Genomic DNA, 24215 nt, shown 5'->3' on the forward strand with positions numbered 1-24215 from the left:
TTGCCTGTGTGTGTGTGTGTGTGTGTGTGTGTGTGTGTGTGTGTGTGTGTGTGTGTGTGTGTGTGTGTACTTGTGTGTGTGGACTTGTGCGTGTTTGTGTGTGTGGTACAGGAACGTGAGCTCTGCAGGTGAGGAAGCACGGAGGAGGATGAGGGAGTGTGAGGGGCTGACAGATGCTTTGCTCTATGTCATCCAGACCGCTTTGGGGAGCAGTGAAATCGACAGCAAGGTAGTAGGAAATCACACACACACACACACACACACACACACACACACACACGCACGCAGTTGCCCACATAAATACCTGAAGACATAATGATGTAAAAATGACCAAAGTGCTTGCAAGTGTCCGGTTTGTGTGTATCGAAATCATGCAGTGATGTGCTTTATGATGACCAGTATTTATAATTTGCATGAATTATGTACAAATATAGATAATGTTCTCCCTCACAGACTGAATTTACACACTGGAACTACTAGTAGGCATGTAAGAAGAGCAAAGGCAGCAGCCTGAACAAGAATAAGGCCCCTGTACATCATTAGAGGTCTCCTAGAAACCTAGGTCTACAACAGCATAACCAAAGAACTGGCTCAGAGTAAAAACAAACGGATTAAAAATAGGAATGAGTAAAATCAATTACAAAAGAACTCCTCAGCTTGCCATTCACACCTAGATTTTGTTTTTAAGTTTGGTACTTATCCCCTTCGGTTTGTGTCATTGACACAAACATTTATGACTGAGAGTGTGTGCTTCAGCGTAAACCTACACACACACACACGCGTGTGTATGTGTTTGTGTGTGTTTGCAAGTGTGCGCATGTAAATGTATGAGTCACCACAGTTTGTGTGAGTCGGTGTCGAGAGTGTACGCTCTTCACTGGTTCATGTGAAGTTTTTTTAATCCGCAGAAATCCTCTACAAGATCAAAGTCTGCGACTGTTGGCTGCATCGCCACTCACAACAATAGGATTAGTGTGTGTGTGTGTCTATCTCCATTAGGCTCAGCCCAAGTGTTTATGTCTGCATATCCGCTGTGTTTACGGTTTGCACTTCACAGTTTGTTTGCGGAAATGTGAAAAGTGTCCGTGTGCATATGGTATTCCTGGAATTTTTCCGGTTTTCATCTATGCTTCCTTCATCTCTGCCTCAGCTTAGTTTTCCTTTCTTCTCCATGTGTCTGTCTGTTCCTGAATTTTCTCTCTACCTTTCCCCCCCCCGCCCCGTCAGACTGTGGAGAACTGCGTGTGCATCCTGAGGAACTTGTCGTACCGCCTGGCTGCAGAGACGTCTCACAGCCACCAGGGGGGGTCAGAGGAGCTGGACGGCTTGTTCTGTGACACCAGCGGCAAGGACACGGAGAGCTCCGGGTGTTGGGGAAAGAAGAAGAAGAAAAAGAAGGGACACGATCAGGTGAGAATACCAAGTCTTTTGAAGTCATTGTCACAACAGCAGGCGTCAGATCTTCACTTAGGTTCTTACACTTTAAAAAAAAGGTCTGAAGGAGATACCCGCTCTCTGTTACTTCTGTTTTGGCAAACCTAATAGTCTATGTAAGCTTAAAGGGGACCAGGTTTCCCACCTCCACCTCTGTATTAACTTCAACGCCGAGCACAAGGTTAAAGTCGGGGCATCTCCCACCGGGCTGTCGAGCTGAAACATCAGCGAGTGCACGTCGGGGATGAAAAGCAGCTTACAAGTTCAAAATCACATAAAAGGAAAACCTCTACATCTGCAAAATTGTCATGCTGGGCTGGATGCGTCACAGCCGCTCCATGTGTACGGGGATGTCTGTCAAAGCAATTGAAGAACTGTAGGAGAGTAACAGACTTGGGGCCTGAACATATGCCAGCAGGAATGGGTGACAAACAAACACACTGTCACTTTCACCATTTATTTATTTCTCTTTGGGAAACAAGCCATGAGACCTCTGCCTGACCTTGTTGGAAAACCTCCAGGCCACTGGGAAACATTATACACTCCTGCATACTCCCATGCAGGACTATGAGACAAACACTACAGAAACCTTGGTACTTAAAAAAAGAACTGGGAGCGGAATAATGGAAGGTTGTGAGAAGTTTTAACTATAAACTATATAAAGAAAAAACGTTCTGCAACGTCACCCAGGCATTTCTGAAGAGGAGCTCTCTTGGCAGGAGCTGACATAATCCACCCTCACTTAATCAATAAATGGTCAGTTAGTTAAAGAAGCCAGGCGATTGGCAGGGTTACCACACACACAGCCTATCAACCAATCAGAAAATAGATTTTTAGACAATCAGAAAATAGAATCTTTTGTTGCCAGGTAAGGTCTGAGTTTCAGCTTCAAGCGTTCCCTGAATGTGTAGCGGAGGTAACTTAAGTTACAACACACACACACACATACACACACACACACACGCACACGCACACACACACACACACACACAAAATAACCACCACCATTCAAGGGGCCCATTTGGGTTATGTTTTTTCTTCATTTAATTTTTGTGTTTGTTTAGAGCAGAATGAGACCACTGCTTTTCAATTATTATTATTATTACATCCCTAAGACAAATTATTTAACATAGCATGAATATTGTGAAGAGGCAACGGCCACTACAGTGTTTTCCTTTGTAATAGAATAAATAGAACAGAGTATATATAGTCAAATTTGTTCTTTCTGAAGAAGCTGGGTCGGTTGAGCTCTGCTACAGCTGATCGCTGCTCTGGCTAAATGGACTATTACAGGCTGACGTATTACTATTAACAATACAACAAACAATGTTGCACTTAACTCAAGAATGATTACCGTATTTTCTGGACTATAAGCCGCACCCGCTCTATTTTAAAAAAAAACAATAAAAAAAGATATACAAGCCGCACCTGTATATAAGCCGCATCCGCTCTATTTAAAAAAAAGATATGCAAGCCGCAGATATTTATGTTGTTAGATTAGATATTTACTACATGTACAGAACGATTTTGAACTGTAAATGATGTACATGTTTGTACCTAAATAGATCCTTTCCTAACAGTGTATTTCAACACGGCAGCAACTTTGCTGATTAAAACAGGACAGAACCAAGAGAGAAAATAACCGTTATTTATTTATCTGTTTATCTGTTTGAAATCTGCTTCTACGTACTTCTATCTGCTAAAGAAGAAGTAGTGTATTCTTCTTTGCAATTATTTTGTCTTAGTTTCAATTCTAATTCCGGTTAGAGCGCCCTGAGGGGTGGAAGAAAAATCCACAGAATAGCCGCACCTTTGTATAAGCTGCACGGTTGAAAACCTATGAAAAAAGTAGCGGCTTATAGTCCAGAAAATACGGTATGTTGTCATGTTATTTCTCAGCCAAGAAATCAAGTAGAAGAAGTGACGACAGCCAGCTGATTGACATGATGGGTTGTTACCCATACGAATCTTTGGTCCAGATTGTGATTAATGACATGGCAATAATAGAGTTCAACTTGTTCCAAAGTCGTCCAATTAATACAATGAAATAACAATAATATAGCTTTGCTAAGGAAACCAACAGATTGTATCAAATTTTCTTTGATAAAATCCCGGCCCCGAGCAAGCACCAGGCGACTTTGAGAAGGAGAACCTCCCCTTTAACAAGAAGAAACCTGGCAGAACCAGACTCAGGAAGGGCGGCCATCTGCCTCGACCGGTTGGGGGTTGAAAGGACAGGAAAGATGCGAGAACAGCAGCAACATCAGAACAGGAACACCTGCTGAGAAGAAGGAACGCAGGTTAATAACAACAGCAATAATGTCATGAATAGAGTCGCAGCAGAAGCGAGTGAGGAAAGGTGCATCACAGGAGGTCCCTACCCCATCAAACACATCAGATATTATTTCCTCTTCGCAGCACAGTCATACATAAAATATAATCAAATATAAACCTTTATATTTTCCATCCATCCATTTTCTTCCACTCATCTGTTCCCGGGTCGCGGGGGCAGCAGTCTCAGCAGAGATGCCCAGACTTCCTTCCCCCCAGTCACTTCCTCCAGCTCTTCCTCTGAGGGGAGTCCGAGGCGTTCCCAGGCCAGCCGAGAGACATAGTCTCTCCAGCGTGTCCTGGGTCTCCTCCCTAGGGAGGAGGGACATGCCTGGAACACCTCCCTAGGGAGGAGGGACATGCCTGGAACTCCTCCCTAGGGAGGAGGGACATGCCTGGAACACCTCCCTAGGGAGGAGGGACATGCCTGGAACACCTCCCTAGGGAGGATCCAGGAGGATCCGATACAGATGCCCAAGCCACCTCAGCTGACTCCTCTCAATGTGAAGGAGCAGCGGCTCGACTCTGAGCTCCTCCCGGGTGACCGAACTCCTCACCCTATCTCTAAGGGAGCGTCCAGCCACCCTGCGGAGGAAACTCATCTCGGCCGCTTGTATCAAAGATCTTGCCCTTTCGGTCACTACCCAAAGTTCATGACCATAGGTGAGGGTAGGGGCGTAGATTGACCGGTAAATCGAGAGCTTCGCCTTTCGACTCAGCTCCCTCTTTACCACGACGGTCCGGTACATCGACCGCATAACTGCGGACGCTGCACCGATCCGTCTGTCAATCTCCCGCTCCATCGTTCCCCTCACTCGTGAACAAGACCTTTATATTTTCATTCTGACAATTCGTGTCCGTCATGGTGGGGTTTTTTTTTGTTTAAGTGCAGTGCATGAATTCTACTTGGGGATTGATAATTTTCACTACATATTTGAACCCAACTACAAATGGACTCCAATGCCAATGCAGTGTTAAACTGAAAAAATAAAAATAAAAAGGGAGGGTTTAATATAGTTTAACTGAGGAGGTACATAACTATTCACCCCCATGCAGCCTTACAGTGGTCTTAGATAAGCTATGAAGATCAAATCCATTTTTTGTACCAGGCCATAAAATATGATTTATGCTGTAAAGATGTTTACGTGGTCCTTAGTGGAAATGTACTTTCTTTTGGACCTGGTTCCTCGTAGCTGTGTAAGGAACTCACATCTGAATTGGCTTCAAAAGAAAAAAATCTGAGCTTGCCTCTTGGCTTTTGTGCAGATTGTGTAAACAACTAGCTGGAGGTTTCAGAGAAAAACTAGATTTTTGGGGGGTTGATGACTGACAGAAATCCTCGGCTTGAAGACGACTCTTAACTCTTGTCATCCTAATAAGCAATCAGGATGGCATTCTGTTTGAGTAGAGGATTTCTTTGCAACTTGTGTTGAAGCTGCGAGGATTTAACAACCAACACTTCCTGTGGATCAGGGTGTGTAAATTGCTCATTATCCCTGCATGCTGTTTTTCCCTCTCTGTCATTGTCAGCAGAGAAAGAGACAGGAAACTTAAAAAGAACATTTACCAAAAATAACAGGAAAGAGCTGGGCCTTAGCTTAGCTATGCGTCGAGCTAACCGTCAGCAAACTTTAGCTGTTTCCAGAGAAGCAAGGGATCTTTGAATTAACCCTTAGATCATTTTGCAAAAGAAGGAACATTAACCTCTCCAAATAATAATCCAAAACCCTCACTACACTATGTCAGAGTCACTCCACTCCATCACAGCTGTGGGCCATTACCATGAAGTAGCGATTAGGGAGCAAAGTGAAGAGGATACAACTCTGCAAATGGTGGGGCAATTAGAGGAGAGGAAAGGAGAGGAAGTGAAGTTGGGCGCAAAGGGCCAGAAAAACAGGGAAATGGGCTCTAGCAGCATTATCAAGTGAAGGAACAGTGGTTGGCAACATTGCAGAGTCTTAACAGATGTCATCTCAGATTATGTTATCACACATTATCGGAGGATTCCACTATATCTTTTCTATTGAAGCCGACTGTAGGCAGAAATTGGATAATGTCAACAAGTGTGATGGATACAGGACATCTACAGACCTCCATACAATATAAAACAAACTATACAGGAAAATAGACATGAATATATTAAACTTTACCATCTTAAAACCATTACAGCCGTTATGCACATATTGAAAAAACGGGAGACGCATTAGTCAAAGATAGAAAGAAAGCTCCACCACAGCAGCAGCACATTTCGTCAAACGAACCAGAAGGAAATAAGAGATATACTTAAATATTCTTTACTGTTATTTACTCTCAGGCGAGATGCTCAGATGAGTTTAATCAGTTGTTCCTGTGTAACAACACACCATCATTCCCTCCACCCAGGCGGTTCTGGGAGTAACGTCCTGTGGATACGGAGAGAACTATTTATACTGACTGTTTCATTGTGTTTTATAATTTCAGATATGAAACAGCTGTTCCTATAAGAATCATTTCCTGTCCTGTCACTCCAGTTTGAATTGAGTGTTTGCTAGCCTCAGCTGCGTTGTCTGCTCCCCTATTCATCTGTATAATAAAGCAATACATTTCTTCATCTTTCTTTATGAAATTAGGGTTAAAGGAAGTGTGAAAACGAGTAGATGGTGCTCATTTTAAATGCAGGACTCCAGACGTTTGACACAACTGACGTAACAGTTATGAGCTATTAAAAGAGTTCTGGTGACAGCATCGTGTGCTTAGACAGGTCACGTGGTCTGTGCATGATATAAGTGTTTCCACAGTTAGAATACACCCTTATTTATCCCTTATCATGTAAAGACTCTACTAAAAAAGATTTTTTCTGTAAAACACATTTTCCATGTAGCTGTTCTTGGTTAATGGGGGGTGGGGGCTTAATGAGTTAAACTCAGGGCAAGTTGGCTTTTAGTTTTATTTGCAATACAACCCCAACATTTTGAGATGTTTAGATGCCATCGAAGTCAAAATGATCTCATATTTTCCATTACATTTTGAAATGTCTCTTTTTAAGCAAATCAACTGAAATATTGCAAGCCTTTTATTATTTTAATATAGCTGATTATTGCTTACAGTTTAAGATTAAGATTCCCAGAATATTCAAATTTTTTGAGATAGGATATTTGAGTTTTCTTAAGCTGTAAGCCATGATCAGCAATATTAAAATAATAAAAGGCTTGCAATACTTCAGTTGATTTGTAATGAATCCAGAATGTAGGACATTTTTGTTTTTGTAATTGCATTACAGAAAATCACAATATTCTAATTTTCTGAGACAGTCCTGTATATTGTTTATGTTTTACTGAGGATGAATTATGTGCCTGTGAGATTTGTAATCCCACTTAAATAGAGCAGTAACAGGTGATACACAATATAAAGGTTAGGTTATTATAAACGTATTGGTACACATCCTCCTCTCTTTATTACAATAATAAACATGTTTGCAGGTAATACAGTGGCACTATGTGGTCGTCTTTTTCAGAATAGCTCATCAATAGAGGAGTAAATGTCACATTTCAATTACAGAAGAGGTGAATAAACAAAAACTTCTAAATAGGAGAATGCAGTCCTGGCATTCATACACTGCTCATGAATAGGAATTCTTCTCCGTCACCTTTACTGCTTCTGCTCAAGGGGATCCTGGCAGTTTTCAAACCTCCCCTCCCTCACACAGAATTCAAAGCCCTTCTCCCTTCTGTGTTTTGTCTTATCCTGCGCAGTGGGATGGCGTCGGCCCATTTCCAGATTTGGCAGAGCCCCCGAAAGGCATCCAGATGCTGTGGCACCCCTCCATCGTCAAGCCTTACCTCACACTGCTGTCTGAGTGCTCCAACCCAGACACCCTGGAGGGCGCGGCTGGAGCTCTGCAGAACCTAGCAGCCGGCAGCTGGAAGGTAAGAGCTCACTTCTGAGGCTGCTCTGTTGTCACGCTGAAGAGCATCTGCACGAGCGACATGACATCCGTACATGTGCCAAAAAGCAGAGAGGGAGGAATCAACCTAGGCAGTGCAATAACAAGCTAAACTGTCCTAATTATACTGCTGATTGTGTGCTGAAATATACCAAACTGTACTGGTCCTTAAAACTGTCAATATGCTTGAAAGTAAAGGTTTTAATCTGAACTAGATGCAGAGTTGTCAAGTAACGAAGTACAAATACTTCGTTACCTTACTTAAGTAGAAATTTTGGTTATGTATACTTCACTGGAGTAATTATTTTTCAGACGACTTTTTACTTTTACTCCTTACATTTTCATGCAATTATCTGTACTTTTTACTCCTTACATTTTAAAAACAGCCTTCTTACTCTATTTCATTTCGGCCTTTTAAAAAAACCTATCCAGTTAAATTGCTCCATCTGGATAGAGTGAATTTGGTTGTGGTTGTTTCAGATGTTCTTGTCCAGTTTTGTTCTTACATCCGTTCCCTCAGATTCCTGCAACTAAACTTGGATGTACAATCCAATAAAGGTTAGGATAAATGATAACATGCCTCTGAAGTTTGACTTTTTGCACCATTACAATACTTATAGGCAACTAGTCATCATATCTGCTGCTCTCTGAAACACATGTTAATGCTCAATAGTACACATATATGCTTCTTTAATATATTTGAATTATACTAAGATGAATTCATTTTCAATGGCTTTTGTCCTTAATGGCTTTTTCCCCCCTTACATTACTTTTACTTTTATACTTTAAGTAGTTTTGAAACCAGTACTTTTATACTTTTACTTGAGTAAAAAACTTGAGTTGATACTTCAACTTCTACAGGAGTATTTTTAAACTCTAGTATCTATACTTCTACCTGAGTAATGAATGTGAATACTTTTGACACCTCTGACTAGATGTGGCCCCCCAGGAGTAGCAGCTCCCTCCCCATGCAGACGGCTCCCCGTGACAGTGTTCCCATGTTCCCTTTCTTTTAATCTTTGATTGTGTTTAATCATTGATAGGGATTAGGGGTGGTGGGAAGGGGGGTGGGTGGATGGATTTTTTTATTCACTGTTAAGCACTTTGTGTTGCGTTTTATTGTACAAAAAGTGCTTTATAAATAAAGTTTGATTGATTTGAAACATTCCCTTTAAAACAAATATATTTTATGACAAATGACTGATAAAGAACAAATACAGATGTGATTTTCTGCTTAGTAATTTGCACAAATGGTTGTGATTTTATTCCTAGTTTGTAGTTTGATTAGTATTTTGCTATTTCCATTTACAAGCATCAACTTGAAGGGTATCTTTAAATATATTACAGCGAGAGAAAGTAATTTTGTCAATTGTAGCCCTGCCCAGTGCCTCCCCCTATAGGTGTGGAGGTTAAGTCACTGTGAGACGTACTCTTGCTCAGTCTCTTCCTCGCTCACTTTCACTTTCTTCACTTTCTTGAGTCTCTGAGGGACTGGATGTCAAAAAAAGCGTCTTGCCGCTGCTTAAATTAACCAAACTTCCAAAAACTATTGGATTTATTGACATGAAACAAAGAAGAATAGATGAAGTCAGTGAACACATTTCTGATGCCATCTGTGTCACCCTCCCTCCCTCCGCGCCGTGCTGCCCAGTGGTCCGTCTACATCCGAGCTGCAGTGCGCAAAGAGAAGGGTCTCCCCATCCTGGTGGAGTTACTGAGGATAGACAACGACCGGGTGGTGTGTGCTGTGGCTACTGCCCTGAGAAACATGGCTCTGGACATCAGGAACAAGGAGCTCATCGGTAAGCAGCTCAGTGGAAAACACCCACAGTGTGGAAATGCTGACATGTTTACATCAAAATGTAAGAACTTTAAATGTTAATGCCTTGAAATAATATATCACAAGGTCTTGACCTTTTCACGTGCATGTTAAATTGAGCTGAAGGGAATCACTTCCAAGCAGATCAGTAAAGTGAGGTGACGAGCTTCTGCCTCTGTATTAAATAATTGCCACTAAAAGGAGGCAACAGTTGTGAGCAGCTGCTCAGCACTGAACATTTTATCATCCGTGAAGTGGATTATTGCTGGTAATAAGTCTGTAAATGTATTTTTAATTTCCAGAAAGAGAAGTACATGTGTTTGGAGTGTCTGCGCTCTGACTTTCTCCAGTTCCTAATAGATGCTGCTTTTCTGCTGGTCCCCATGGCAACAGCCGCATAGTCTACAGTACTTACTCTGTGTGGTGATTTAGGCTTGGAGCTAAACAAAGTTGTGCCTTACCATGGTCATAGTGTGAGCAGGCTGTAATGTCACATTTTCCCCAAGATGCCATGGGACAGGGAGGCATGTTTTGAGGCAACCTGATGTCCTGCTCAGACACGTGATGTATTAACATGATGGAATTGCGTTAGAGATCCTGCATATTGCATAGTGGACTCCAAGGAGCTCCCAGCAGCATACATACATCAGTGCTGTCGGAGCCAACAGATGTTTTATTTGTAGCTAACTCCATTAAGCGTTGCTCTGTTAGTTCGTGGTGTAATAACATGAATGATGCAGGTTCTTCGTGTGTGTTGGTTCACTTCTGTTGAAATGCAGGGAGCCTGTTTAAATGTTTGTTTGCTTGTATCATCTGAAGATAACCGTGTACTTTATGGCTCTAGAGTTGGGCTGGGGATCAATTCAAATGTCAAGAATCGATTCGATTCTGATTCTTAAGATTCAGAATCGATTATCAAGATTCGATTCGATTCCGATATTGATTTGGGTTAGTGTTATTAAAACAGTTTTTTGAGCTGTTGCATGAATTATATGACTGTAGAAATGCAAAATATTACTACTAGTATTATATTGAGATTAAACAGCAAGTATTGGTAGCTAATGATGCTGTAAGGACCAATCAGCTCCCAGAATGCTGATAGAACTGCTTTCAGAAACATCATGTGGGTCAGAATTACCAAACAGATCCAGGGCAGCAAACAGAGACGGATGAAATCGGTTTTATTTTTTCTCACATTCCGTTTTTATTTGTTCCATTTTCGGTCTATTTTGGTTTTTCTAATTTTTGAGCATTGGGTTTTTAGAATTTTTTGCAAATGTAACCCCAAGACAGTATATAAAGTAATGAAATATATTTTGGGGATAAACAAAAAAATAACCAAAAGTTGTAATGTAATGATGAAAAAAAAATACATAAATAAATGAATTTAAAAAAATCGATCTTTAGACATATGAATCAATTTTTAAGAATTAATATGAGAATCGATTTAGAATTGGGAAATCGATTTTTTTCAACACAGGCCTACTCTAGAGCGAATCCGCTTTTATTAATGTCTTTAATTTTGTTTGCAAATGTCATTGCATTGGTTGCACACATTGCACATCACTCTCTGCAATAGTGACAAACAACAAGCTGTCAGTGCTGCAAACACATTAACGTGGGTCTTTGGTTAAGAAATAGTTTGTTCTGTTATATTAGACGTAGCTGCCAGGTTTATGCAGGAGGAAAAAGCTCATGCACTGCAGCAGCGAGCTGTCAGTGAGTCATGGTGGATACCCCCACCCCAGAGTGATGACCCAAGAACGAGGGCCGCAGGGCAGACTGGACAAGATTCCTGACAGCAGCGCTCGGGTGTAATGGGAAATGGAGTGTGTGCGCGTCAGGCCACGTGGCCATGTCTCCATCAGTGTCTGACAGCTGCCCAGGGCAGATTTCCTCCCTGCTAATGAGCTCTAGCTGTCAATGTTTCCGGGGGAGAAAAAGACGGAGTTTGTGAGAGTTTGTCTAATGAAGACCAAAGACTAGATCAGAAGTTGAGGCTGAGTTTGGTCAGAATTACGAATGTCCATCACAATCAATCTTCAAAAAGCAGAATCAAGGCATATTATCATAATTGTTATTTTCTTTTCTCTGTTTAACTGTTTAACTGGTTTACAGCTGGTTATATATCGTGGCCATGATAAAAAAAAAACACAATCATATTTAAGTTATACTTAAATAAACTACAATATATGCATTCAATTACAATTTATATAATTTAGAAATCATATAATTCTAAAAATGGACATTACTTGTTGCATTCTGTTGTACCTGATTTCTAAAAATAAGGGAGATACATTCAGAAAATAATTAACACAAATATATTCAGCTCTTAATAATGAGGTTTTCGTGAAAGTTGTTTTTCTCACTTGGAGTATTTCTAAAGTTGTGGCTACTGCGCTCCAGACTGTGAACCTTTAGGGGAGGGAAACAGCAAAAACTTGCAAAAACTCACGATACAAACACTCAAATTACCTTCTGTTTTTTTTTTTTTTACTTTTTACTCTACCTTCACTATTTCACCGTGTCTTTCCATCAACACAGGCAAATATGCCATGAGGGACCTGGTGCACCGCTTACCCGGGGGCAGCAACAACAACAACACGAGCAGCGGGGAGGGAGGAAGCTCCAACGGCAGCGGCCTGGTGGGGAAGACCATGTCGGACGACACCATCACAGCCATTTGCTGCGCGCTGCATGAGGTCATTACCAAGAACATGGAGAACACCAAAGCCCTGAGGGATGCCGGTGGCATCGAGAAGCTCATCAGCATCGCCCGCAGCAAGGGAGACAAGTAAGCCAGACGGGAGGACGTGGTCAGGGGGAAAACAGAGGGGAAACTGAGAGGATATACACTTAGATACAAGTACAAATAACAGCAGGTGCAAATGCCACAAGCAGACATCAACACTTAATGTTATGGAGTTTATAAAAGCTAGTGAACTTAGCAAGGAGTTAAAAAGCATTAAGATAAGATAAGATATTCCTTTATCCCACAGCAGGGAAATTTGCAGTGTACAGCAGCAAAGGGGATAGTGCAAAACAAGAGGCAACAATAGAAATAATAATAATACAGTAAAAATATCAGAGTATGACACACTATAAACAGTACTGGTATATACAATAATAATAAAAATACAAAATAAATAATAAAAAATACTGGTATATAAAATAACAGACGGATATTTACAGATGGATATTTACATAATTGCACGTTGCAGTGAAAATATTGCACATTATATTCTAGTATGTATATTTATTGTCAGGTTGTATGTGGTCTACTGTGAGAAGAAGAGAAGATTGTTATTAATAAGATTGAAAACTAATTGTTTTCCCAGAGATGTCTCATTCATTTTAACTTATCCGCAACACAAAAATGAATATTTCATGGTAATGTTAAGATCTGACATTGGATGGATGGTAAATGGCCCTGCACTTTTATAGCACCTATTCTGGTTCTATGAAGTGCTTCATAATGTGTTATATGGATACTTATATTATGTAGACACTTACTCATACCCTGCGATAATGTTTATATAACAGCCTATCTGGCAGCTTGTTGATCTACACACACGATTCAATTAGTGACAGGCCAAAAAAAAAAGAAGGTATGTTGGCCAACTAGTTGAGCAGACGGTAACAGAGAGCCTGGAGTGTGCGTGTGATGGAGATGAAGTGTGAAGGAGCAGCAGAGATGTAAAGTTAGGCGGGGGGGAGAGTAAATAGTACCTTGTCTTTGGAGGCAACAGAACTGAAGCGTGTGCTCGCTGATCACTGTTTCTGTTGGTTTGTTTTCTGGTTTTTGTTAGTTTTTTTGGGGAGGGGGGTGTCTGTGTAATTGATCAGTTCACTAGAGAAAACACAGGGACTGAAGGAGGGCTGCAGTTTTAACTTGTTTAACCTATAAAAAAAATAAATACCGGTACATACACGCACCTGGAGTAGCCAATAACCTGGCTGTTTACTGTATATTTGTAGTTTCTTGTGCTTATTGCTTTTTATAGTTAAGAGGAACTATGTTTTGGTAAACTGTTGTTTTATCTACGCCATTTCAATTTTGCTTAAACTGACACCAAGGGATTTTTTTTTTTTTTTGATGAAATGTCTATGATTCAAAGGCGGCTTCTCTTCACAAAATCGACCCAGTTCTCAAGAGCGAGACACTTGAATAGCAGCTACCTGCATCTGCTGATTCAGTTCAACGTATCCTAAATAAGATCCAAGTAACAAATAAAATGGGTGGGGATGATGAAATACGAGGGGACAAGAATGATGGCAAATGTGACGGTGCGGCGTTAGAGACACAGAGCAGCTTCAAGGAGACGCTCAACTCTGCGCGTGACAGCCGTGATGAGACGCGAGGTGACTTCACAGACGTGTAAAATGATGAAAGAAGCACAACAAGCAGAGACGCAAAGCTGTCAAACATGTGCATAGAATATTCACCGAGATTTAAAATAAATGCATTCAGTCACTGTTTTCTTTCCTTTAAGAGAGCATTTTTCCCAGCATTTCAAAGCCATCATGAATCATCTGGGAATTTAAAACAATAATGTTTACTAAAATGTCTTGGAGAAACAAAGTTTAATTTCCCAGGAACTGCTAAGACCCTATGAGCCAATTAAATCCACAAGACATTAGTCAGATGAGTCAAACCCTGGAGGAAACCAAGGGATATACTGGCAAATCAATCAATCAGAAAAACAATTATGCAGTTTGGCTCGATTTTATTCGAGTGCCACATCTGAGAATATGAAGACAACGCTTGTGTTGCTGCAGTGTCTGCAGGCTTCTTCATTCCACTGCTACGTGATGTTATGTTGAAGAAAACAAGTGCAGGAGAGTCAAGCTTTATGTTGTGTGTGTTTCTTCTCTGCTGAATTCCCAGACATAGTCCCAAAGTGGTGAAAGCAGCTTCTCAAGTGTTGAACAGCATGTGGCAGTACAGAGACCTACGCAGCCTTTACAAGAAGGTAAAACCTGTGCACTCTGGGTGTTCAACACTGGAAATGTGAGTCGTTTTTTGTGTGGTTGTTTTTTAGACCTCTCTCATCCCTCATCCTCCTCTTCCTCCAGGATGGCTATTCACAATATCATTTTATTGGCTCCTCCTCCACGATAGAGCGGGACAGGCAGCGACCTTATTCTTCTTCTCGTACTCCATCCATCTCTCCCGTACGGACCTCGCCTAACAATCGATCTGGTGAGTCCACACCTCTCTCTTTTCTGTCTCCCATTTCAACCTCCATCATTCCTTCCACTTGTAGGGTCAAATGAGCTCTGCTCCATCAAAGCTCGAGTCGGCCTCAGCCTTCACGCTGCGGTGCCCGCTGACAAATGACTCAGCCGTCAAGAGGAATCCTTGCACCACGCCCACTGACAAAGCTTCCTGCCCTTGTGCTGTCAAAGTTTAGGTTTTGAATATTGTGAACCGATAACGGAGTGCTTCTGAACTGATGATGACATTCAGTGTCAGCAGCCATCAGGGATAACAGCGGGGATCACTCAGGCACACTGTGAAACTGATCAAGAAACCAGACTCACCAGTAATGTGCCGTTCCCATTTGCAAAGCCAGCCGGCTGCAGTGCTGCTAAGTCAGGGGTTGCAAACCGCGGCTCTAGAGCCGCATGCAGCTCTTTAGTGCCGCCCTAGTGGCTCCTGGAGCGTTTTCAAAAACAACCTTTTTTTTCTCTTTTCTCTTTTTGTCTTTTTTTCCTTTTTTTCTCTTTTTTTCCTTTTTTTCTTCTTTTTTTCTTTTTTCTTTTTTACTTTTTTCTTTTTTCTTTTTTCCTTTCCTTTTTAATCTCGACATTTTGACTTTTTCTCATAATTTTGAATTTTTTCTCAACATTTCGACTTTTTTCTCTGCATTTCGACTTTTTTCTCGAGATTTCGACTTTTTTCTCGAGATTTCGACTTTTTTCTCAACATTTCGACTTTTTTCTCGAGATTTCGACTTTTTTCTCAACATTTCGACTTTTTTCTCGAGATTGTACGTCAACATTAATCTCGACATTTCGACTTTTTTCTCAACATTTCGACTTTTTTCTAGACATTTCAAATTTTTTTCTCGACATTTCGACTTTCTCGAAGTGCATAATGAAAAAAAAATCTTCCCCCAGTTATAACTAATATAGCTACATGCAGCATGTGTTGCCTTCATTCTAAGGTTTATACAAGACTTTTCATTTTTTGCGGCTCCAGACATATTTGTTTTTTGTGTTTTTGGTCCAATATGGATCTTTCAACATGTTGGGTTGCCGACCCCTGTGCTAAGTAGTTAAACCAGCCTGAAATTATTACTATTTTTTCCTCCGTCTACGAGTGTGCGAGTAGACATCGATGGTCAATCAAGCTTTACCCACAGATTTGAGCTCCTTTGTGTGTTGCAAAGCCTTAGCAATGGGTCGATTTCAACAACAGATCCTGGGAATGATAATTCGCTGATGTTACAATGGACTGGTGTAAATTGCAGAGGAAATAATGAGCATATGGATTATTGCTAATTGCATAATAGTATAGAGAGGAGACAGATTCAACCACACGATCTGACTGGTAGCCATCAGCTTAGAAGTCAAAGCCTGCTGAAAGTTTTTCGAATGGAAAAAAAAGCACTGCATTGAATTGATAGCTAGGTTTCCTTTTATGAAGTTAGATCCAACTCAATATGTTCAGTTTATTATGCAGCACATCTCTCTGTCCTGCATCTTGTTTCTAACGGGGAGGAGGGTGGACTCAATATCTCTCTGAAGTCACATTTTTTATGAGAGAAGTAAAAACTAAATAAATAAGTGTGACAAGTGGTTCACGAGCACAAGCTCCCCCCAGACTGTACCCAGCAGAAATAAGTCTGAGGGTGCTTTGCTAAAGCTGAGAATCGGGCAGTTAAATGCAACAGCTCAGACATGCAGAGACGTGCCATTTTCCCTGGTCTTCTACTATTAAAAGACTCCAGAGTTGTGTAAATACTTGTACCCCCCTCTTCAGCTGACCTGGTCAACTGTTTAGAAACTAAAGGGTAAAAATATTCCCTAAGTGAGTTATTTGTGTATTTTTGTGTGCAGCGAGCGCTCCTGCATCACCCAGAGAGATGATGGCGTTGAAGGAGAGAAAGGCAGACTACGAGTCGACAGGCAATGCCAGTTACCTTGGCAACAAGGGCGAACACACATCCCGGAAGGACACGATGACGGGTATGAATTCCATCTTGCTCGTCTATTCACAAAGACAAACTTTTACACCAAGACACAGCTACACAAAATGCAGCTACACAACGGTTTGTTCAAGGCCGTGACTGATGGTGTTGACTCGGGCTGGGTGTAGCAGCCACAGGTTCCTCCGTATGTGGTCCAAAACTCCACTTCTCTTAGCCCTCGTCTGGCCCTCACATCACCATATGTATATTAGTATCAAGCCAAGTTCAGATCTGATCAAATTGTGTCGTAGACTGGGTCTGAGAAAAGCCTGTTGTTTACAATTTACATTTTGGGAAGAGGTTAATGTGTTTTTAACTGACAGGTGGGGTAATCAATACTGCTCTCATGGGTGTAGCCAGAGATAGATGAAGGTTAGCTGAACTACATATCCATACAGCACCACATTTAAAACTCACAAGTCTTCCCTCCATATCAAATCTGTTTATATACAGATTATTCAATATCACAATATGAACAATATTAAACAAGCTTAGTGAGCTTTACAGGTACTCATAAGCATTGAGCTTAGCTTTTTCCCCCGTTTGTAATCTTCATTATGTTCTGAGTCAACAGGCCGCAGCCTACCACACATATTTCTCACACAGACACAAAGGTGTTGTCAGTCCTCCTTTGTCACATCTAGTAGTCGCAGCAAGACCGATAGAACATCCCAAAGTCCTTCACACAGTGGCTCTCACGCCGTGAAACACATCCTGCTGCAAAAATAGCTGTTGAGCAAGAATTGAACCTCCCTGTTTCCGCAGGTCAAATCTCTGGTGGGTCGTCAACATTACACAGAGGAGCCTACGTTTCCCCCACTGATGACCTTAAGTATAATCAGGTAAGACATGTTGGGGGGTTTGGAAGGGTTTCCTTCTAGCCAGAGTTATTACTATAATCTCTAAGGGGTATCTTGACTGCATGTTATGAGTAACTCTACATATGAAGTCATTTGAATAAGCTACCCTGAATAAAAAGTTACTAAACTTCAACAACGTAAAATGTCCCAGACTCAAGGTGAAGCAGCTTTCACGCCACAAACGGACTGCACCAGGGTTCGCTGGTAGCTGTACCGAGACCACCCTGGTTCTGGACTGGGCTGTATCGGTGTGTCCCGGAGTGCAGCCGCTGCACTCACTGCAGCTTATTGGGCGACATAAATAATCTCCACTCATGCCCGGAGTCCATTTGAGGTGGTCTAAATAGTGCCAGTGTCAAAACAGCCCACGGCTTATCTTACTGTTAAGGAAATGATATGCTGCCGCTCCAGAGTTTCTCTATCTTAAGATCTATAATTAGGATATAGCATGAAACATTCAAACAACTGTGAATAAATGATGATATTTAAATATACAGTATATGTCAGTGTATATATTTGTAATCAGTTTCAGTGTAGTCCATACATTGTCAAAAGGTTAAAAAAAAAAAAAAAAACTGTTTCTAGTAAATTAGTTTAGTTTATTTAGTTTAAGTTTAGTTTATTTTGCACATAAAACATAACAGTAAAAAACAAAGGTCAAATGAAGCATTGTGCAGGAGAGGTGGAAGCCAAAAAGGCTTATGAAAATGCCTCCCCTTTATAAAACAAACATAAACAACAATAACAACAGCAAAAACACAATATAGAAATAGATAATATAAGACAGAAAAAGACAATTTAACATGAAAAAGAAAAACACTACTGAATTATTGAAAGATTGAAAAAAATGAAGAAAATGTAGGATAATTGCATGAAAAAAAAGTACAATTTAACAACTCCAGATGTGTTTCTGATCTTAACTAAAAAATGATTTTTTCCAAGTGTTTTTTGAACAAAGCCAGTGAAGATATTGATTTTAGTGATGTAGGTAAATTCCCAAGTGGTAAATGCAGGCTATTTCCTCTGACTATGAAGTGTTACCCAGGAAGCAGAAGAAAAGCCTAGAGAAAAACATGTGAGAGCTTGAAAACCGTTTTTTTCATTTATAATCACATTATAACTCCTCTTCCGCTCGGTTGCTTTAACAGAGGCCTGGAAACCTCGGCCCAGTATCGTAGCTCTTCTTGGGACTGTGCACCTCTGGACACAGATTCTTGACGTTGTTCCCTGAATGGGTTTGGTCCGTGCTTCCAGTGGAGGCCCACAGCCCTGAGTGCTCCAGTTTCCACTGAGACTGCCGTTGCCTTCATTTACCACATCTTTTCCACTTCTTTCAACGCTCTGTATCGTTCGTGCCTCAGGCGTTCCTTCCTCTCCATGTGACAGCCACTTGGGACTTCTCCATCTGACACTTCTCCTTTTTTTTCTGGAGAATGTCAGCTATGATAAACTGACGTTTATCAGTCTGGCTTTAGAGATCCCACAGGAGCTTCACATCGCACTTCATCACTGAGGGCCGTTTTCTGGATGCACATGTGAATCTGCTGTTTCATCCCGGGTTTTGTGGCTTTGATGCACAGCTAGTCCCCGGCCTCCATTCTGGGAAGTGCACAGTGTCAGGACAACGGACCTGGGGTTGATCCTTTCACGGGCTGTGAGGGTTTCTCCTGTTACAACATTAGTAGCTTTCACCTCCTTTTGTATCCAAATTGTTACACCAGGTAGCTCGCTAAAGTCAGCCACATATAGTTATGTGGTTATATGCAGTACTCGAGTTGTAAAAAAAAAAATCAGGGGGGATGGTGGATTTTATCATATGGGGACAGATAATTTGTGCTGATTACAAATAATATAATATATTACAAATAATAGCACTGACCAAAACACCTGCAGAAATACTGCAGGAATGACATAGCAGCAGTTAAATGCAGCCTTCTGTAAGCTTTAAATATCCACTGGGCTTACATCAAATACATCAAAACACTACAATAAAACAGTTTTCTGAACTTATCAATATGACTCTGCCCTTCACAGGATAAGTAAAATGGATCACTGCAAAAACTCAAAATCTTAACAGGAATATTTGTCTTATTTCTAGTTAAAATATCTCATTTTAGTAAAAAAAAATCTTATTACACTTAAACAAGACTAATCAATAGAAAAAAGAACAATTTTCACCTGTTTCAAGTAGATTTTCACTTGAAATAAGTAGAAAAATCTGCCAGTGGAACAAGATTTTTTTGCTTGTAATGAGAAGATAAATCTTGTCCCACTGGCAGATTTTTCTACTTATTTCAAGTGAAAATGTACTTGAAACAGGTGAAAATTGTCAAGTAAGTTATTTTTCTGGTGATGACTCTAAATGTTGAAATAGCAGTAAAACCACATTCATTGATGAAATGACATAAGGGATGGAAAGGGGGGATGGCAGTTTTACAGGGGGGGGTGATTTGGACAATTTTTATTTCAGGGGGGGATGCCATCCCCCCTCATCCCCCCTCAACTCCAGTGCTGCTTATATGATGTAATAAGAGCTAAAATGCTTTAGTCCCACTAATGACTGTCTCTATTTCCCAGGTCTCTTCTCAAGGCTTGCAGTCAGAACCGTATCCCCCTTTCCAGAATCCACCCCCACCCGACAACGGCAACTACGAGGATCAGGCCTTCTACGAGAACCAGGTCCACGCGGGCGGGCGGCCCCCGCAGGGGGATCTCAACATGCACCTGCAGGGCCTCAAGTCCACCGGGAACTATGTAGACTTCTATTCAGCCTCTCGGCCCTACAGCGAGCTCAACTACGAGACCAGCCACTACCCAGCCTCCCCAGACTCCTGGGTCTGAGAGAAGACGAGGGTGGAGGGGGAGGAGAGGAGGACAGGAGGAGGAGGAGGACGGGGTGAATGATGGATACTGAACACTGATACAGAGTGGGGACTGGGATAGTTTTAAAAGTGGAGCGAAAGCTGAGAGGACAGTCTCTCCTTCCTCATCCTCCGCTGTACTTCCTGAGTAGCATTATAGATAACAGGACGAAGGACAGGGAGGATGGAGCACAAGAACGGAGAGATAAGGAGAGGAGGATTCACTTCCTTCCAGGACATCTGAAGGGGGCGGGGCGGGGAACAAAAGAGGACCAGAAGCAAACCAGAGTGGCCACGCATGTGCATGCACAACCACCGACCGAACTGACGGACACATTTTCTTTCTAGGTTAAGTTCATGATAAAAACAACCCCCCGGGCCCCTGAAGGCGTTTGGATAGAGAACGTGAAAGAGACGGCGATGTCGAGAGCGTGAATGGGATGGAGATGCATGAAGGCATATATTGGTTCAAGAGCTGGGATTAAAAAGGACTACAAAGAGAAAAGTGGATCAGTGGACTCTGCTGGGAGGTTTTTGCAGACGTCAGCGAAAGACGCCAGAGAAACGTGTGTGAAACCTGTAAATATGCGGTAGAGCGTCATGGCTTGTAGTAATGTAAAGCACAAGAAGCAGAGCTGTAGGGCATGTAGGACTTCTTTCACACAAACTTTGGTGTTTCTCCACGGCTTCAGCAAGACGTTTCCTCCTCCCTGAGCAAAGAAGAGCCTCTGAACTTTTGGTTACTGGTTACATTTTTTAAGTTGTTGTCGTTGTTGTATCTCTTTCTTTTTGTTGTGTTTCTACTTTTTTAATTCTTGTTGTATAATATTTGATGTACACTGTACATATAAGGAGATGTATTGTGTACTGTACATTACACTATTTTTTTGTGTCATGTGTCAACCTCACCTCCTTCACTAACTACCCCATTGAAAACACACACATGCACAAAATAACTGCACTCAGATTTTCTAAACTTGTCATGGATGTTGATGTGCTACCAATGTGAAACACTGGACATGAAGTGCTGGGTCACGGTGCTCCTTACACTGCCCTACTCTGAGGAGATGCCCTGAAAGCTGAAGAAATGCTCAAATAGATGAGCAGCTTCTTCTGCTCTGCCTTTTTTTTTGTTTTTTTCTTTCCTTCTTTTCTCCAAGGCTGGCTTTAGTAAAGCAAAGCCTATATTTTCACAATAACTTCACAAATTCTCTCTATTAGTTCCCGCAAGCCCTCCCTTCCGGATGACATATGTCTCATTGTGTACATAACCGTGCCAAACAAGCGTTACTCCCCCTCGGCTGAAGAGGGGACGTCAAGTTTGCATTAAAAGGGTCCAAGTTCAGCTGAAGGTTTTTCTGCTGAACATTCTCAGTTCTAACGATACCAGTTTGTAAATGCTTTGTTTTTTCTAAACTGTGTTTTACTGAGATGAGAATATCTCACCGCACCAACACGAGGGAGAAAATTATCCTAAAAAAGAATAACCTATGAAGAAAAATTGAAAAGAAGCCCCATAGAGGGACAATGGGACTGGACGGAGCTTCAATTCCTCTCACGTTGTCCAAAATTAGTTGATTTCTGTGTTGTAAAATAGTCAATGTTTGAAGTACAAAAAAAAACAAAAAAAAACTTTTCTGAGAGTTGGGTGGCAATTCTAACTTCATGGTAGACAAATCTGTTAATAGAGTAAGGATATATATTATATAAATATAAATATATATACTTTTTATGTACAGATGTGGATGTCACTTACAGCAGCAACATTACGGGAAAAGACTTGTGGGGGGAAAAAAAACAGCTACATGTAGTAATTTTGTTTACATCTTAATTTCTGGTTAACACACTAAATTGTCAAATTTGTGTAGTAATGTTGTTGCTATGTGGAGTAGAGTAGACCAGGGCCCAGGGATCCATGTTGTCACTGAAGCTACATCCATGAGAAGTGTTTCTAACAAGTCTGTATTTTATCAGTGCACTAAATAATTGCACCCCCTCTGCTGCATTGATTACAAAACTATGGATTTTTCTAGGTATTGTCTTTTTTTTAATTTCCTACCAACACACACAAACATACACACCATCCTTCTGAAGAAAATCAGCATCCATGAATGCATGAGTATTTTGTCATCAGATAGGAGTAAAGACGTGACAACAGACCCTGGCTCTCCCTACCCTCTGCTGTTTAGAAGTCCTAGAGGTTCTCATCCAATGCTTTAAAAGTGACTCATAATGCTACTGTTCCCCACAAAAACACACACTGGATGAAAAGCAGATGTACTGTATTTGTTAGTAAGCATCTAAAAACTGACGTTATGTATGTCTTTGTGATCCTTAGGCAGAAAAACCTGACTATAACACCTGTATGGAGATATAACGTCAGTGACCTTTTTGTTGCTAGACCAAATGTGTTTGAAAAAGAGAATTGTGAAACTTTCTATTGCCTCAAACAGATTGCAACTGCTCCAAAAAATATATATATATAAAAAAAAACATCAAAGAGCCTCTGATTTCTTTAAGTATTTCTAAGATCCTTGCAACGTTTTTTTACTGAGTTTGAAATATACAGGACTGTCTCAGAAAATTAGAATATTGTGATAAAGTTCTTTGTTTTCTGTAATGCAATTAAAAAAACTAATGTCATACATTCTGGATTCATTACAAATCAACTGAAATATTGCAAGCCTTTTATTTTAATATTGCTGATTATGGTTTACAGTTTAAGATTAAGATTCCCAGAATATTCTATTTTTTTTAGATAGGATATTTGAGTTTTCTTAAGCTGTAAACCATGATCAGCAATATTAAAATAATAAAAGGCTTGCAATATTTCAGTTGATTTGTAATGAATCCAGAATGTATGACATTTTTGCATTACAGAAAATAAAGAACTTTATCACAATATTAATATTTTCTGAGACAGTCCTGTATTTTGGTTTGAACACATTCAACTTGCAGGTTCCTCCACGTCTCTCTCTGCTGTGCTTCAGCTCCGCCTGTAGAGGAGGCTGTTGTGAATCAAAGTCTAGTAGCCATAGCTGCTGTAGACAGTGTCTTGACTCCTCCTTCCTCTCACTGGTTATTTTTCACTCAGGAACAGCAGGCGCACTCAGTACAAAATGCATTAGATGGATCAGAGGATCAAACGTGTTCATATCGTGTTACAGAGAGGAGATAGTAACAGTTTACAGACACATGAACATGTAATTGTGCCTCCATTCATCCATCTCTTAAGTACCACTTATCTGAGGTAATGTTGCCTAAGCAGGAAGGCTCAGGCTCTTCCCAAACGTGGTCTCTTGTATTTTTGGGGGAATACTGCAAGCTGAAAGACATCATCTCTCCAGCATGTCCCGGGTCTTCCATGGGTCTCCTCCAGTTGGACATGTCTGATTTCCCGCCCTGTCTCTAAGGGAGGGTTTAGCCAGCCTGCCAAGAAAACTCTTTGTAGCCTTGTGACTACAAGTGAGGGTGAGAATATAGATTGATCGGTAATTAGAGTCTTCCCTTTTGGCTCAGCTGTCTGTTTACCACAACAGACCAGTGCACGGTTCACATTACTGTAGAAGCGGCACCAGTCTGTCAATTCCCCACTTTATTCTTCCCTGACTTGTGAACAAGACCCCAAAATACCGAAACTACTCCACTTGAGGATTTGGCTCACTCCCAACCTAATCTAAGTGCGAACCATGGTCTCAGATTTAGAGATAGTGATTCTCATCCCCTGCTACTTCACACCTGGCTGTAATTGGCTCCAGAGAGACCTGCAGATCTTGGCTTGATAATCCTGGA

At 41.1% G+C, this 24215-nt stretch overlaps 1 protein-coding gene across 12 annotated transcripts in view; it reads left to right on the top strand.

Moving 5' to 3' along the window:
• ctnnd2b (catenin (cadherin-associated protein), delta 2b) overlaps nt 1-22889 on the top strand; it is a 219618-nt gene extending 196729 nt beyond the window's left edge. For 7 of the 12 annotated variants that reach the window (XM_061732810.1, XM_061732813.1, XM_061732816.1 and 4 more), the window contains 10 exons: nt 112-229; nt 1228-1410; nt 7497-7670; nt 9339-9489; nt 12051-12300; nt 14386-14479; nt 14583-14709; nt 16572-16700; nt 17468-17544; nt 20140-22889. In XM_061732810.1, coding sequence (XP_061588794.1) covers nt 112-229; nt 1228-1410; nt 7497-7670; nt 9339-9489; nt 12051-12300; nt 14386-14479; nt 14583-14709; nt 16572-16700; nt 17468-17544; nt 20140-20403 — 1567 coding nt within the window. In that variant the 3' untranslated portion in view covers nt 20404-22889. The remainder of the gene's footprint in view (nt 1-111; nt 230-1227; nt 1411-7496; nt 7671-9338; nt 9490-12050; nt 12301-14385; nt 14480-14582; nt 14710-16571; nt 16701-17467; nt 17545-20139) is intronic. The other 5 variants (XM_061732812.1, XM_061732814.1, XM_061732820.1 and 2 more) reach the window with 1 other exon arrangement.
• The last annotated feature ends 1326 nt before the right edge of the window (nt 22890-24215 follow it).

This window comes from Cololabis saira, chromosome 10, assembly GCF_033807715.1.
Source record: "Cololabis saira isolate AMF1-May2022 chromosome 10, fColSai1.1, whole genome shotgun sequence".
Classification (NCBI taxonomy): Eukaryota; Metazoa; Chordata; class Actinopteri; order Beloniformes; family Belonidae; genus Cololabis; species Cololabis saira.